The 15687-nt window shown below is 49.9% G+C and overlaps 1 protein-coding gene across 3 annotated transcripts in view; it reads left to right on the top strand.

Moving 5' to 3' along the window:
• Nucleotides 1–15687, top strand: part of GPATCH1 (G-patch domain containing 1) — an 87319-nt gene that overhangs the window by 59553 nt on the left and 12079 nt on the right. For all 3 annotated transcript variants that reach the window (XM_063945993.1, XM_063945992.1, XM_063945994.1), the window contains 6 exons: nt 759–969; nt 2405–2695; nt 2852–3030; nt 3457–3584; nt 10560–10681; nt 11533–11687. In XM_063945993.1, coding sequence (XP_063802063.1) covers nt 759–969; nt 2405–2695; nt 2852–3030; nt 3457–3584; nt 10560–10681; nt 11533–11687 — 1086 coding nt within the window. The remainder of the gene's footprint in view (nt 1–758; nt 970–2404; nt 2696–2851; nt 3031–3456; nt 3585–10559; nt 10682–11532; nt 11688–15687) is intronic.

Below are 15687 nucleotides of genomic sequence, written 5' to 3'. Positions count from 1 at the left end.
CCCCTCACCCCCTTCGCCGGGATCCGGGCGTCGGTATGCTGACTGCCGGTCTCCTGTCCGTCGGTCAGCCATACCACTCCGGGGGGTGCAGGGATTCCTCTTCCTCCATCTTCCCGTCTCTCTCCCTCACTCTTCACATACAATAGCTTCTCATCCCCACATCTGTCTTCCCATGTCACATTACTGTCAGCTGCAGGGAGCTGTCACCAGGGGGCGTGTGTGCGCTGTCTGCTCCACTGGGCGTGCCTTAGGCAGACACCATAGCATATTATGGGGTCTATTTATTAAGCCCTGGATGGAGATAAAGAGGTTGGAGTTTAAGTACCAGCCAATCAGCTCCTAGCTGTCATGTTACAGGCTGTGTTTGAAAAATGACAATTATGCGCTGATTGGCTGCTACTTTATCTCCAGCCTTTTTATTGCCACCCAAGGCTTAGTAAATAGACACCCCATTACAGATTTTTCACACCCTCCCACTGTGTCCACCCAACTTTATTATGCTGTGTAAACAGGAGAACATTATCTAATTTATGTATTTAATGCGGTAATTCTGAAGTGCAAGCAGCGGGCTCATCCCAGGGCGGGACGCAATGGTCACATGTTCAGCTACGATTGCGCTCCTTCCTTGGGCAGGTACACCCCACTGCTGCCACCTTCCTCTGCGGCACCATGGTACATATCACAGTGCAGTTGGGGTCTTTTTACCAGTTGTGGGTTTTTTTTAGATTGTGGTGACCCTGTCTCTTTAATGCCCTCAGATTTACCCACCCCCTGAGCTGCCAAGGGACTATCGGCCGGTTCACTACTTCAGACCGGTACTGGCTGCCAGCAGTCAGGGCTCTGCCACCTTGCAGGCCATGCTGGACCGCTCGCAGAAACCCCCGGCTGTACCTAATGAGCAGGCGCCGAGCAGACACCAGCTTAGTTCTTCCCGGAGACGGGACCTGCTGGGAGAGGCAGCGCTGCAAGGTGAGTAACCTGTGGCCCACGCCTGTCGCCGCGGTCTGTTATTAGCGTGCCGCGGACGATGGCTTGCTGCGTACTTGCTGAGCTGGCCGGTTACTAAATGGGGAATATTGGGGGTGTATCTGCCCAACGCAAAAACGTCTTCCTTATCCACACACAGGGGTCAACTGTATTTACTAGTCACTAAAGCAACATAAATGTATATGGAAGGCTCTGCCTCGCTAATGCTATCCACCATGACGTCTCCCCTTCCCCCGGGATTTGCTTCTCTGTCTCTCATGCAGATTGCGAATGACCGCATTGCAGACTTTGAGACACGCACAGTGTTGATTGGTTGATACACTGGGGTGGGCCAGTGGGTTCTGATACAGAAGATAGACATTAATAAGATAGTCATTAAGTCGACAGGGTCACAAGGTCAACACGCATAAAGAAACTTTTTGGTGTTTTTGAAAAAAAATTTACCCCGATTTGTTGAAATGTGTCCCCTCGTGGACTCACTTCGCTTCGCTCGCCATAAGGTTACTAAAGGTAATAGTCTGTGACATGGATAAGAAATGCAGCAAAAGTTGTCAAAGTGTAAAAAAAAAAAAAAAAAAACCCTACAAAAAAAAAGTCGACCTATTGACTGTAGATTTTTTAATTGTAGGTTTATAGACCAGATACCGAGCCAGTGATGGCAGCATCCTATACCCCTTTCACATCTCCAATGTCGGATCCCACCCGGGAATTGGAAACGGACACTCTCCTACCCCTTTTGGCTGTCTGTCTGACCCAGCAATATGCCGACTCTGTTGCCATAGCGGGGGGGGGGCAGAGCTGGCAGCGGGGGCAGAGGTGGAGGCGGCGCTGGGAGATGAGCTCATCTCCGCGCCACCTCTCCCTCTCTTGTAAACGGGTCCCGGATCAGCTCGACCCAGGAATCCGTTTACAGAGCCACTGACCCGGTATTCAACCCGGGAATAACGCTGCTTATAACCCGGGTCAAATTACCGCGTTAGGCGACCCGGGAATTTGGACTTGGCGCTTTCACACCGCACACTGACCCGCGTCGACCCGGCAATATGCACGGTTGATACCGGGTTATTTGTGCGATGTGGAAGGGTTACTAGCCTCTGCTTTTTGCCTTAGATCTCATCGGGACACTGCTAAGTATGGGTGGCGCTTCAGTCATCTGTAATGTGCGGAGATGACCATTTACTGCAGCTTAAAACTTAGGGTGACGCTGTATTTTACCTTCATGGTTTAATATTAGAAAATTAACTCAGGGTTTTATTCTTTACAATATACTTATGTACGGTATGTGGTTCCCAGTTGCATTAATCCGGGATCTGGCCGTCCTTTCCATATTCAGCTGTGTTCTTCAGGCCAGATTCACAATGAGGTTTAGTTTCTATTCTCCTAAGTATATTGTTTATGTATTTTTATAAATAATTAGGACCTACGTCGGTGCTGGAACTTCTCTCTGATAAAGACCGGGAGCGGATCAGGGACGTGAAGCAAACTCTGGAAGTAGAGAAGGTTAAAGCGCAGAAACTCGCCCAGGAAGCTTTGAAGAACCGTTTCCAGGCGGCCTCAGCTGAGGAAACCCAAACCAGGATTCAGAATGACCTGCTGGACAGGCAGCTGGTTCCGATGGATGCTGAAGAGTTCCGTCCATTCGAGAAAAATCCTGAAAAACAAAAAAGATATGAAAGTTATATCCGAAACCTCCACAAGGGACAAAAAGGTAATACTGGTGGCAAGTGGCTGATCTCGGGTGGGTCACATCCGAGACAATGCAATCTGTGTTTACCACGTTAGGACAATTACGTGGTCAGTGCTGAAATTTGTACAATTCATTAAGGTGTAAGATGTCTACCGCTGACTTCTGCTCATCTTCCAGATGCTCTGGAGAATTGCGTAGACCCCAACATGACGGAATGGGAATGCTCCCGCGAGCGCGAGGAGTTCATGCGATCCGCTATGTTGTACAAACCCTCCAACTCATCTCTCTCCTCCCGGTTCACGCGGGGCAAACACGAAGATGATTCAGGCAAAGTCGAAGTTCCAAGGGATCAAGAGGTGGGCGCTGATTGTATGAGTGATATAGGGGCCTATTTACTATTTATCGTTTTTTTTTATATGGCGTTAGTTACAGGGGCCAAGTGCATTCCGGAGCTTGGTAAATCCGGCCACACAACAGCCCCCATAGGTTTCTATGGGGTCCGCTCTTGTTGTCGAAAACGGGTCTGCAGCAGATATCGCTGCAGTCCCTTGTAGATACATTTGGGAGATATGTATTATTTGCAGGAAGATGGGGAAAACCCTGCAAATACTATTGATAAATAGGCCCCTTATTGCTGACACATTAACTGGTTTGCTGAAATATTTAAACTGCTGATCACTCGCAGAACCCACGGCTCGCAGCGGTGAGTGTCCGCGCTGTTCCGGTGCTGTCTTTGGTGTTTGCTATCACAGCGCTGTTCCCTCCTGTGTCTCACCCCGCAGGGCGATCTGGATGACAAGGCTGCCGCAGTGAAAATGAAAATGTTTGGAAAACTGACCAGAGATAAATTTGAGTGGCACCCGGACAAACTGCTGTGTAAACGGTTTAACATCCCAGATCCTTATCCCGGGTAAGCTGCTGGGGAATGGTAACTCACGGGGACTCGGCATGCCCTGGCATGTTGCCACATCCGGTCATCCCAACACATAAGCTTGGTAATAGCTGCTCGTGTATGAAGAGTCTGAGGGGGTCATTCAGACCTCGCTTGCGTTTTTTGCAGCGCTGCGATCAGGTCAGAACTGTGCATGCGTTTGCACCGCAATGCGCAGGCGCGTCGCACAGGTACAAAGCAGATCGTTGCTGGGCGATGGGTTTTTGAGAAGAATCCATTCGCACAGCTGATCGCAAGGAGATTGACAGGAAGAGGGCGTTTGTGGGTGGCAACTGACCGTTTTCTGGGAGTGGTTGGAAAAACGCAGGCGTGTCGGAGCGTTTGCAGGGCGGGTGTCTGACGTCATTTCCGGCCCCGGATAGGCTGAAGTGATCGCAGCGGCTGAGTAAGTCCTGGGTAACTCAGAAACTGCACAAAGTTTTTTTTAGTACCGCTCGGCTGCACATGCGATCGCACACTTGCACAGCTAAAATACACTCCCCTGTGGGCGGCGACTATGCGAACACAGGACTGCAAAAAACTGCTAGCGAGCGATCAGGTTTGAATTACCCCATAAGATTCCAGAGCTGTTTTCAGGTTTACCCTCGCGTACTTGTTGTGGTCTAGACTGTCTTTTTATAAATTCTTGAATGAGAAACCGTCTAATAAGGGGGTCGATTCAAGTCACCGACAGTTGAATAGTCGCTATTCAATTCAGCTCAAGTTAAGTTGGCGAAGGCCCGTTTTCCCGGACTTAACAGGTTGAATTGTCGGGAGAACGGGCATTCTCTGACTTAACTCCCCGCCGCGATGCTGATTCCCGACGGAATCAGCCTCGCGCCGGCTGCGCGGCAGCACTTTTGTCGGATTTCCTCTCTCATCCCCCGGGAGTGAGAGCAGAATTCCTGACAATTGAGGGTCACTTGTCGCTGTATTGAATCTGCGCTATTCAACTGTCGGTGAGTTGAATCGACCCCAAAGTGGCAATAATAATACTTTTTCTTGAGTTTGGGCTCACCCCTGATAGAAGTTGTATCTCTTAGCTGTTAAGTATCCGCGCTTGTTAGGGCTGACGAAAATGCTGCTGAACATGTGTGGTTATTTCTCTGACGTCCTAGTGGATGCTGGGAACTCCGTAAGGACCATGGGGAACAGCGGCTCCGCAGGAGACCGGGCACAAAAAGTAAAAGCTTTAGACTAGCTGGTGTGCACTGGCTCCTCCCCCCATGACCCTCCTCCAAGCCTCAGTTAGATTTTTGTGCCCGAACGAGAAGGGTGCACACTAGGGGCTCTCCTGAGCTGCTTAGAAGTAAAAGTTTAAATAGGTTTTTTATTTTCAGTGAGTCCTGCTGGCAACAGGCTCACTGCATCGTGGGACTAAGGGGAGAAGAAGCGAACTCACCTGACTGCAGAGTGGATTGGGCTTCTTGGCTACTGGACATTAGCTCCAGAGGGACGATCACAGGTTCAGCCTGGATGGGTCCCGGAGCCGCGCCGCCGGCCCCCTTACAGAGCCAGAAGAGCGAAGAGGTCCGGAGAAAGCGGCGGCAGAAGACGTTCCTGTCTTCAAATAAGGTAGCGCACAGCACTGCAGCTGTGCGCCATTGCTCTCAGCACACTTCACACTCCGGTCACTGAGGGAGCAGGGCGCTGGGGGGGAGCGCCCTGAGACGCAATAAAAATGATATAAAAACCTTATATGGCTAAATAAAATGCATCACATATAGCTCCTGGGCTATATGGATGCATTTATCCCCTGCCAGTTTCCTGAAAAAAGCGGGAGAAAAGGCCGCCGTGTAGGGGGCGGAGCCTTTCTCCTCAGCACACAAGCGCCATTTTCTTTCACAGCTCCGCTGGAAGGACGGCTCCCTGACTCTCCCCTGCAGTCCTGCACTACAGAAACAGGGTAAAACAGAGAGGGGGGCACTATTGGTAGCTAATATATAAATACAGCAGCTATAACGGGGAGTAACACTTATATAAGGTTATCCCTGTGTATATATATAGCGCTCTGGTGTGTGCTGGCAAACTCTCCCTCTGTCTCCCCAAAGGGCTAGTGGGGTCCTGTCCTCTATCAGAGCATTCCCTGTGTGTGTGCTGGGTGTCGGTACGATTTTGTCGACATGTATGAGGAGAAAAATGATGTGGAAGCAGAGCAATTGCCTGTGTTAGTGATGTCACCCCCTAGGGAGTCGACACCTGACTGGATGGTAGTAATTAAAGAATTACGTGACAATGTCAGCACTTTGCAAAAAACTGTTGACGACATGAGACAGCCGACAAATCAATTAGTGCCTGTTCAGGCGTCTCAGACACCGTCAGGGGCGCTAAAACGCCCGTTACCTCAGATGGTCGACACAGACCCTGACACGGATACTGAATCCAGTGTCGACGGTGATGAGACAAACGTAATGTCCAGTAGGGCCACACGTTACATGATCACGGCAATGAAGGAGGCATTGCACATTTCTGACACTACAAGTACCACAAAAAAGGGTATTATGTGGGGTGTGAAAAAACTACCAGTGGTTTTTCCTGAGTCAGATGAATTAAATGAGGTGTGTGATAAAGCGTGGGTTTCCCCCGATAAAAAACTGCTGATTTCTTATAAATTATTGGCACTATACCCTTTCCCGCCAGAGGTTAGGGCACGTTGGGAAACACCCCCTAGGGTAGATAAGGCGCTCACACGCTTATCAAAACAAGTGGCGTTACCGTCTCCTGATACGGCCGCTCTCAAGGAACCAGCTGATAGAAGGCTGGAAAATATCTTAAAAGGTATATACACACATACCGGTGTTATACTGCGACCAGCGATCGCCTCAGCCTGGATGTGCAGCGCTGGAGTGGCTTGGTCGGATTCCCTGACTGAAAATATTGATACCCTGGATAGGGACAGTATATTGTTAACTATAGAGCATTTAAAGGATGCATTACTATATATGCGAGATGCACAGAGGGATATTTGCACCCTGGCATCTAGAGTAAGTGCGATGTCCATTTCTGCCAGAAGAACGTTATGGACGCGACAGTGGTCAGGTGATGCAGATTCCAAACGACATATGGAAGTATTGCCGTATAAAGGGGAGGAGTTATTTGGGGTCGGTCTATCGGACCTGGTGGCCACAGCAACGGCTGGAAAATCCACCTTTTTACCCCAGGTCACCTCTCAGCAGAAAAAGACACCGTCTTTTCAAACCCAGTCCTTTCGTCTCTATAAGGGCAAGAGGGAAAAAGGCCGCTCGTTCCTGCCCCGGGGCAGAGGAAGGGGAAAAAGACTGCACCATGCAGCCTCTTCCCAGGAGCAGAAGCCCTCCCCCGCTTCTGCCAAGTCCTCAGCATGACGCTGGGGCTCTGCAAGCAGACTCGGGCACGGTGGGGGGCCGTCTCAAGAATTTCAGCGCGCAGTGGGCTCACTCGCAAGTGGACCCCTGGATCCTGCAGGTAGTATCACAGGGGTACAAATTGGAATTCGAGACGTCTCCCCCTCGCCGGTTCCTGAAGTCTGCTCTACCAACGTCTCCCTCCGACAGGGAGGCAGTATTGGAAGCTATTCACAAGCTGTATTCCCAGCAGGTGATAATCAAGGTACCCCTCCTACAACAGGGAAAGGGGTATTATTCCACGCTGTTTGTGGTACCGAAGCCGGACGGCTCGGTGAGACCAATTTTAAATCTAAAATCTTTGAACACTTACATAAAAAGGTTCAAATTCAAGATGGAGTCACTCAGAGCAGTGATAGCGAACCTGGAAGAAGGGGACTATATGGTATCTCTAGACATCAAGGATGCTTATCTCCATGTCCCAATCTACCCTTCTCACCAAGGGTACCTCAGGTTTGTGATACAAAACTGTCATTATCAGTTTCAGACGCTGCCGTTTGGATTGTCCACGGCACCACGGGTCTTTACCAAGGTAATGGCCGAAATGATGATTCTTCTTCGAAGAAAAGGCGTATTAATTATCCCTTACTTGGACGATCTCCTGATAAGGGCAAGGTCCAGGGAACAGTTAGAGGTCGGAGTAGCACTATCTCAGGTAGTGCTACGTCAGCACGGGTGGATTCTAAATATCCCAAAATCACAGCTGATTCCAACAACACGTCTACTGTTCCTAGGGATGATTCTGGACACAGTCCAGAAAAAGGTGTTTCTCCCGGAGGAGAAGGCCAGGGAGTTATCCGAGCTAGTCAGGAACCTCCTAAAACCAGGACAAGTGTCAGTGCATCAGTGCACGAGAGTCCTGGGAAAAATGGTGGCTTCTTACGAAGCGATTCCATTCGGAAGATTCCATGCAAGAACTTTTCAGTGGGATCTGCTGGACAAATGGTCCGGATCGCATCTTCAGATGCATCAGCGGATAACCCTATCTCCAAGGACAAGGGTATCTCTCCTGTGGTGGTTACAGAAGGCTCATCTTCTAGAGGGCCGCAGATTCGGCATTCAGGATTGGATGCTGGTAACCACGGATGCCAGCCTGAGAGGCTGGGGAGCAGTCACACAGGGAAGAAATTTCCAGGGCTTGTGGTCAAGCATGGAGACATCTCTTCACATAAATATCCTAGAGCTAAGGGCCATTTACAATGCCCTAAGTCAAGCAAGGCCTCTGCTTCAGGGTCAACCGGTATTGATCCAGTCGGACAACATCACGGCTGTCGCCCACGTAAACAGACAGGGCGGCACAAGAAGCAGGAGGGCAATGGCAGAAGCTGCAAGGATTCTCCGCTGGGCGGAAAATCATGTGATAGCACTGTCAGCAGTGTTCATTCCGGGAGTGGACAACTGGGAAGCAGACTTCCTCAGCAGACACGACCTCCACCCGGGGGAGTGGGGACTTCATCCAGAAGTCTTCCAAGTGATTGTAAACCGTTGGGAAAAACCAAAGGTGGACATGATGGCGTCCCGTCTCAACAAGAAACTGGACAGATATTGCGCCAGGTCAAGGGACCCTCAGGCAATAGCGGTGGACGCTCTGGTAACTCCGTGGGTGTTCCAGTCGGTATATGTGTTCCCTCCTCTTCCCCTCTTACCAAAAGTACTGAGAATCATAAGAAGGAGAGGAGTAAGAACGATACTCGTGGCTCCGGATTGGCCAAGAAGAACTTGGTACCCGGAGCTGCAAGAGATGCTCACGGAGGACCCGTGGCCTCTACCTCTAAGGAAGGACCTGCTCCAGCAGGGACCTTGTCTGTTCCAAGACTTACCGCGGCTGCGTTTGACGGCATGGCGGTTGAACGCCGGATCCTGAAGGAAAAAGGCATTCCAGATGAAGTCATCCCTACCCTGATCAAGGCCAGGAAGGATGTAACTGCAAAACATTATCATCGCATTTGGCGAAAATATGTTGCGTGGTGTGAGGCCAAGAAGGCCCCTACGGAGGAATTTCAACTGGGTCGTTTCCTACATTTCCTGCAAGCAGGATTGTCTATGGGCCTAAAATTAGGATCCATTAAGGTTCAAATTTCGGCCCTGTCGATCTTCTTCCAGAAAGAACTGGCTTCAGTGCCTGAAGTTTCAGACGTTTGTCAAAGGGGTACTGCATATACAGCCTCCTTTTGTGCCTCCAGTGGCACCTTGGGATCTCAATGTAGTTTTAGGGTTCCTAAAATCACATTGGTTTGAACCACTTGCCACAGTGGATTTGAAATATCTCACATGGAAAGTGGTAATGCTGTTGGCCCTGGCTTCAGCCAGGCGCGTATCAGAATTGGCGGCTTTATCCTATAAAAGCCCTTACCTGATATTTCATTCGGATAGGGCGGAATTGAGGACTCGTCCTCAATTTCTCCCTAAGGTGGTTTCAGCGTTTCACATGAATCAACCTATTGTGGTACCTGTGGCTACAAGGGACTTGGAGGACTCCAAGTTGCTGGACGTAGTCAGGGCCCTGAAAATATGTTTCCAGGACGGCTGGAGTCAAAAAATCTGACTCGCTGTTTATACTGTATGCACCCAACAAGCTGGGTGCTCCTGCTTCTAAGCAGACGATTGCTCGTTGGATTTGTAGTACAATTCAACTTGCACATTCTGTGGCAGGCCTGCCACAGCCAAAATCTGTAAAAGCCCATTCCACACGGAAGGTGGGCTCATCTTGGGCGGCTGCCCGAGGGGTCTCGGCTTTACAACTTTGCCGAGCAGCTACTTGGTCAGGGGCAAACACGTTTGCTAAATTCTACAAATTTGATACCCTGGCTGAGGAGGACCTGGAGTTCTCTCATTCGGTGCTGCAGAGTCATCCGCACTCTCCCGCCCGTTTGGGAGCTTTGGTATAATCCCCATGGTCCTTACGGAGTTCCCAGCATCCACTAGGACGTCAGAGAAAATAAGAATTTACTTACCGATAATTCTATTTCTCATAGTCCGTAGTGGATGCTGGGCGCCCATCCCAAGTGTGGATTGTCTGCAATACTTGTATATAGTTATTGTTACAAACAAATCGGGTTGTTTATTGTTGGAAGCCATCTTTTCAGAGGCTCCTACGGTTATCATACTGTTAACTGGGTTCAGATCACGAGTTGTACGGTGTGATTGGTGTGGCTGGTATGAGTCTTACCCGGGATTCAAGATCCTTCCTTATTATGTACGCTCGTCCGGGCACAGTATCTTAACTGAGGCTTGGAGGAGGGTCATGGGGGGAGGAGCCAGTGCACACCAGCTAGTCTAAAGCTTTTACTTTTTGTGCCCGGTCTCCTGCGGAGCCGCTGTTCCCCATGGTCCTTACGGAGTTCCCAGCATCCACTACGGACTATGAGAAATAGAATTATCGGTAAGTAAATTCTTATTTTTGTTGTTCTGTTTAACGTGCGTCTTTTCCGAAGTCTGCTTGGCGCGCAGATTGTGGTAGATGAACCCCACGATGTAACATACCAAAAGTAATTTATATGGTTGGGGCAATAGCCACTGTAGTTTCTTACCATTTTAATACTATTTTCTAAAGACAAAGTTTGGATTCTAGGTCATCTGCTATTGGGCTTCCAAAAGTGAAACGGGACAAGTTTTCTGTGTTCAACTTCCTGACTGTTCCTGAGACACAAAAACCTGCAGTTGTGGCCCCACCAAGACCGTCCTCTGACATTAGTAAGTGTCCGTCTGCTATAGTGTCATTTATATCACTCTAGTGGGAGGTGACCCGGGTATACATAACCGCAGATACGCCCCATCCATCAACCTTAAAATCGAATTAAGTGGAAATTACTTTCTTCATACATCCCCCAAAAGACACCCGTTTCCGCTCATGCTCGATTCTCAGTCGCTCACAGGTCCGGTTACCGCTACGTGTAATGAGTCTTGGCGAACTGCATGCACAGTAGTGAATATGCGCCTCTTTGCGTATCTCCGGGCAATTTGGAGTCGCACAGATCTCGCCCGTTTCTCTCAGTACGTGAAAAGTGCATTCCTGGGTGTTAACTGTGCGGTTGCACGCAAAAGTGCCATCTTGTGGGCGTGTAGCCAGAATTCCGTCGTATTCTGCGGCGTGCTTTGCCGAGGGGACAGCGGCTTCTGACGGATGTCTTGGCACCCAGTATGGAGTACGTGTAAGTGCCGGTAATGACAACTGAAGATGGAAAAATAGGGTGACGCGACTATATGGATGTAGATGTACATATAGTTGCATTAGCATATCGGTCAAAATCTGGTCACAGCGGCCATTTTATACGCGACTAAAGAATCAGGCACTTTGTCTCCTCCGGTTATTGTGCGCACGCTACAGCAGGAAACATCCGGCGTTACCTCCGTCTTGCCGCAGTCTCACTGCGAATGCGCCACACTCCCAGCCTATCCCATTTGTCCTAACCCGGATAGGAAAGTACAGCGTGTACTCGGCAGATCACCGCGTCTCATAGTCCGCCTGGAAACGGGGTCTGTAGGTTGTGGCAGAATTGCCGTTCTCCAACGTGACCTTTATTTTGTGGTTTCAAATATTTCAGAGCCTAAGAAATCCTCCCGGTGGGACGTGCCGGCTGCCGAGGAGAAGGATTCGCTCTCTCAGTTTCTGAGCCAGGCTCGCAGCAGCGTAAAGGAGGAACCTGACCCACCAGAGAAGGATTCGCGGCCTCATGGGGGCGCTGCTGTCCCAACCCAGGTATTCCTCACAGTACTGTGTGCAATGTCTTTGGCCGCTGCTTCTGGTATCCCTGCTGCATCGTGCCCTGTAATAGGTTATATTGCGCTTTGTGTAGAATCTTATTATATCATGTCACAACTCCCTATTACCTACAGTATAGGTGTCTGCTGCTACTGCTTTGGCTGCAGTGACATCACATGACCAGTTGGGGGCAGTAATCAAGTGCTGAGGCTGTAAAAGGTACACAGGCAGATCTGGCCCCTCGGCCCGACCACTGAGCAGCTGCATATGTCAGCTAAGGTCATGTGACGGATCGCTGTATGTCACATGACGGTATCAGCAGGGTCCCGTATACAGTCTCGTGTGTTTACTGCCCATCCCACACAGCATATGATGGATCCCTGCTTGCCGAGCCTTATTTCTGGTACACAGTTGCAGTGTGTATGGGGGTGGGGTGGATCAGACATTGGATGTGGAGGTGTTGGACCTTTCATCTCTGTTTATTAAAGGTGAGCGCTTGTTGGTTGTGCAGCATTAAATACATAATTTACTTATATTATGTGTGTATTCTATATCCCTTATTATACCGTACAAAGAACTAAGGATCAAATAGGGTTGAGGTTAGTGAAAGGTATAAAAGGGTCAGACTAGATGGGGAAGGGGTTCTTATCTGCCGTCACATTCTGTGGGCGTAATTCAGACCTGATCGCTAGGCAGCGGATTTTTGCAGCACTGTGACCAGATAGTCTCCGCCTACAGGAGGAGTGTATTTTCGCTTTGCAAGTGTGCGATCGCATGTGTAGCAGAGCTGTACAAACAGATCTTGTGCAGTCTCTGCGCAGCCCAGGAGTTACTCAGCCGCTGCGATCACATCAGTCTGTCTGGTCCCGGAATTGACGTCAGACACCCGCCCTGCAAACGCCTGGACACACCGGTGTTTTTCCAACCACTCCCAGAAAGCGGTCAGTTGCCACCCACAAACGCCCTCTTCCTGTCACTCTCCTTGCAAACGCCTGTGCGAATGGATCCTTTGCACAAAACCATCGCTGAGCGGCGATCCGCTGTGTACCCGTGCGACGCGCCTGCGCAGTTTAGACCTGATCGCCCGCTGTACAAAAACGCAGCCTAGCGCTCAGGTCTGAATTAGTCCCCGTATTCCTATGTAAGGTGGAAGAATGCGTCTCTAGGTCGCTGTAGCTGCTTTATTTTCACTTTAAATCTGTTTTTAGATTATTAAGCGCAAATGCATGAGGGCGAGTGTGTGTGAATTATGTTGAACAATGCATGGTCTAAAGCAGTGTTTCCCAAGCACGGTCCTCAAGGCACACTAACAGTCCTGGTATTAGTGATATCCAGGCTTGAACACAGGTGATGTAATTAGTACCTCAGTTATTTTGAATTAACCGTCTGTGCTGAAGCCTGGATATCACTAAAACCTGCCCTGTTGGTGTGCCTTGAGGACTGCGGTTGGGAATGCCTGGTCTAAAGGCTACTAGAATAAACGTAGTAATACGGCTCAGAATCACATGAGTGTGGCTGGTCTGCCCTCTAGTGGTGGACAAGAGATGTAAATTGTACAGAGTGGGAAGTGGTTGTCAGTAATGGTACAGGGTAGGGATGACCATCGATGAATCAAAATCAACGATGATCAATGCACGATGCCAAATACTTTCTCTTACGTCCTAGAGGATGCTGGGGTCCACATTAGTACCATGGGGTATAGACTGGTCCACCAGGAGCCATTGGCACTTTAAGAGTGAGAGTGTGGGCTGGCTCCTCCCTCTATGCCCCTCCTACCAGACTCCGTTTAGAAAATGTGCCCAGAGGAGCCGGTCACTGCTAGGGGAGCTCTACAGAGTTTCCCTAGAAACAACAGCCTCCGTGCAGCGATGGACTAAGGGGGGGAGCAGTGTCCGCCCTGCGGGGTCTGAGCCACTGTCTTCGCTGACCGAACACTGAGCTCCAGAGGGGATAGATCGTTCCCCGCCACAGGGGATCGCTCGCCCCAGCAGAGCATGCCGCCACCCCCTTACAGAGCCAGACGATCAGTGGTGAGTGAGTCACCAGCCCCCATAGCAAGTGGGGGACCGGTGTGAAGATGGCGGCAGCAGGGTAGGAGCGCAGTATTAATGGCGCTTCGGGAGGCTCAGCAGTACATGGTGTCGTGCTGTGAGGAGCGCCCTGAGCCAGCGCTACACCCTACACTGGTCCCAAAGCCTGTCGGGGTCCTTGGATATCAGCCAGCACTCAATCCTCAGACCAGTATAATCAGTGGAAGAGCAGGAAGACGGCACCATTTTAGGGGCGGACCCAGCAGCGTTTCAGCGCCATTTTCCTGCCTGCACAGCGCTGATCAGAAGAAACAGGTCCCTCCACAGCAACTCCAGCTATCTGTAAACGGTACCAGGGGGTTGTAGAAGGGAGCGGAGGCTGTAATAAGACTGTGTATCCTATTAAGGTGCACAGTCAGCACTGACGAGGGGTCTCCCTTTAGTTAGAAGCGCTGTGTGTGGGTGGCTCCAATCTCTGTGTGTCTCTTGCCATTCTTGGGGGGGGGGAACTGTCTGCCCTCACCTGTGTGTGTGTGTGTGTGGTGTTTGGTGGTCTCCTTTAGCTATGTCCAGGGACACTGTGTCATATGCTGCGGAGGATATGTCCTCCCAGGATAATCCCATTCCATGTAATCAGGATAGCACTGGTTTAGCACATATTCCAGCAAGGGAACCTGAGTGGTTTTCCTCTATCAAATCTTGGATTTCTCAGATTTCAGATAGGGTTGCAAGTATTGAATCTGCAACCCAGGTATTACAGAACTCTGTGGCAGTATGGCCCGATTCTGGTACCTCAGGCCGTAATGGGGATGTGTTACGGGGGTCTGCCTCTCTTGCAAAGGGGGTGCAATTGTTGATAGAGGCTATCATGGATGTGTAAATGTTAATGATACCACACCTGAGCAGGTTGAGAAGGCTTTTTTCACTGAAAATAAGAAAGCCTCGCTTACCTTCCCTGCGTCTAAGGAATTAAATGCTATATTTGAGAAAGCATGGGAAAACCCTGAGAAAAAATTCCAGATCCCTAAAAGGATCCAGGTGGCGTTTACTTTCCCTGAGGAGGATAGAAAAAAATGGGAAAACCCGCCGATTGTTGACGCATCTGTGTCCACACTCTCAAAAAAGGTGGTTTTACCTGTTCTGGGATCTACCGCCTTAAAGGAGCCGGCTGATAGGAAAATTGACAATACACTTAAATCAATGTACACCGCTTTAGGGGCCATATTACGTCCCACTATTGCTAGTGCGTGGATTGCAAAGGCAATAGTAAAGTGGTCGGCAACCTTACTTGAGAATTTGGATACGATGGACAAGGGTGATGTTGAATTGTTTTTACGTTACATTTCACGATTCAGCAAGTTTTATGGTAGAATCCATGAAAGACCTGGGTTCCATGGCTGCGGGAATCTCTTCCATGTCTGTTTCAGCTCGTCTGGGACTGGCTGCGCCAGTGGTCGGCCGACACGGAATCCAGGAAAAGTGTGGAGTCCCTACCCTAAACAGGACAGGCTCTCTTTGGAGAAGCTTTGGATGCGTGGATATCCACCGATACAGCGGGTAAGTCTCCGTTTCTTCCCTCAGCTGCACCTGCTCCGAAGAAATCCTTCTCTTCATCAGCATCACAGTCCTTTCAGCCTAACAAGCCTAGAAAGGCCAGACCGTCCAATACCTTCTTTAGGGGAGGTAGAGTTAAATCCTAGAAACCTGCTGCTGCAGGTTCCCAGGAACAAAAGCCTGTTTCAGGTACGCCAAAGTCCTCCACACGACGGTGGACCACGCGGCCTGGAGGTGGGGCCAGTGGGAGCGAGACTCACAGTTCAGTCACGTCTAGGTATCGTCCGGCCTGGATCCCTGGGTGATAGATATTGTGTCACAGGGATACAGGCTGGAATTTCAGAATCTCCCACCTCACCGATTTTTCAAATCAGGCTTGCCAGTTCTACTGGCAGACAGGACTGTCCTACAAG

This window comes from Pseudophryne corroboree, chromosome 11 (assembly GCF_028390025.1).
Source record: "Pseudophryne corroboree isolate aPseCor3 chromosome 11, aPseCor3.hap2, whole genome shotgun sequence".
NCBI lineage: Eukaryota > Metazoa > Chordata > Amphibia > Anura > Myobatrachidae > Pseudophryne > Pseudophryne corroboree.
This window is presented reverse-complemented; position numbering and strand designations above follow the sequence as displayed.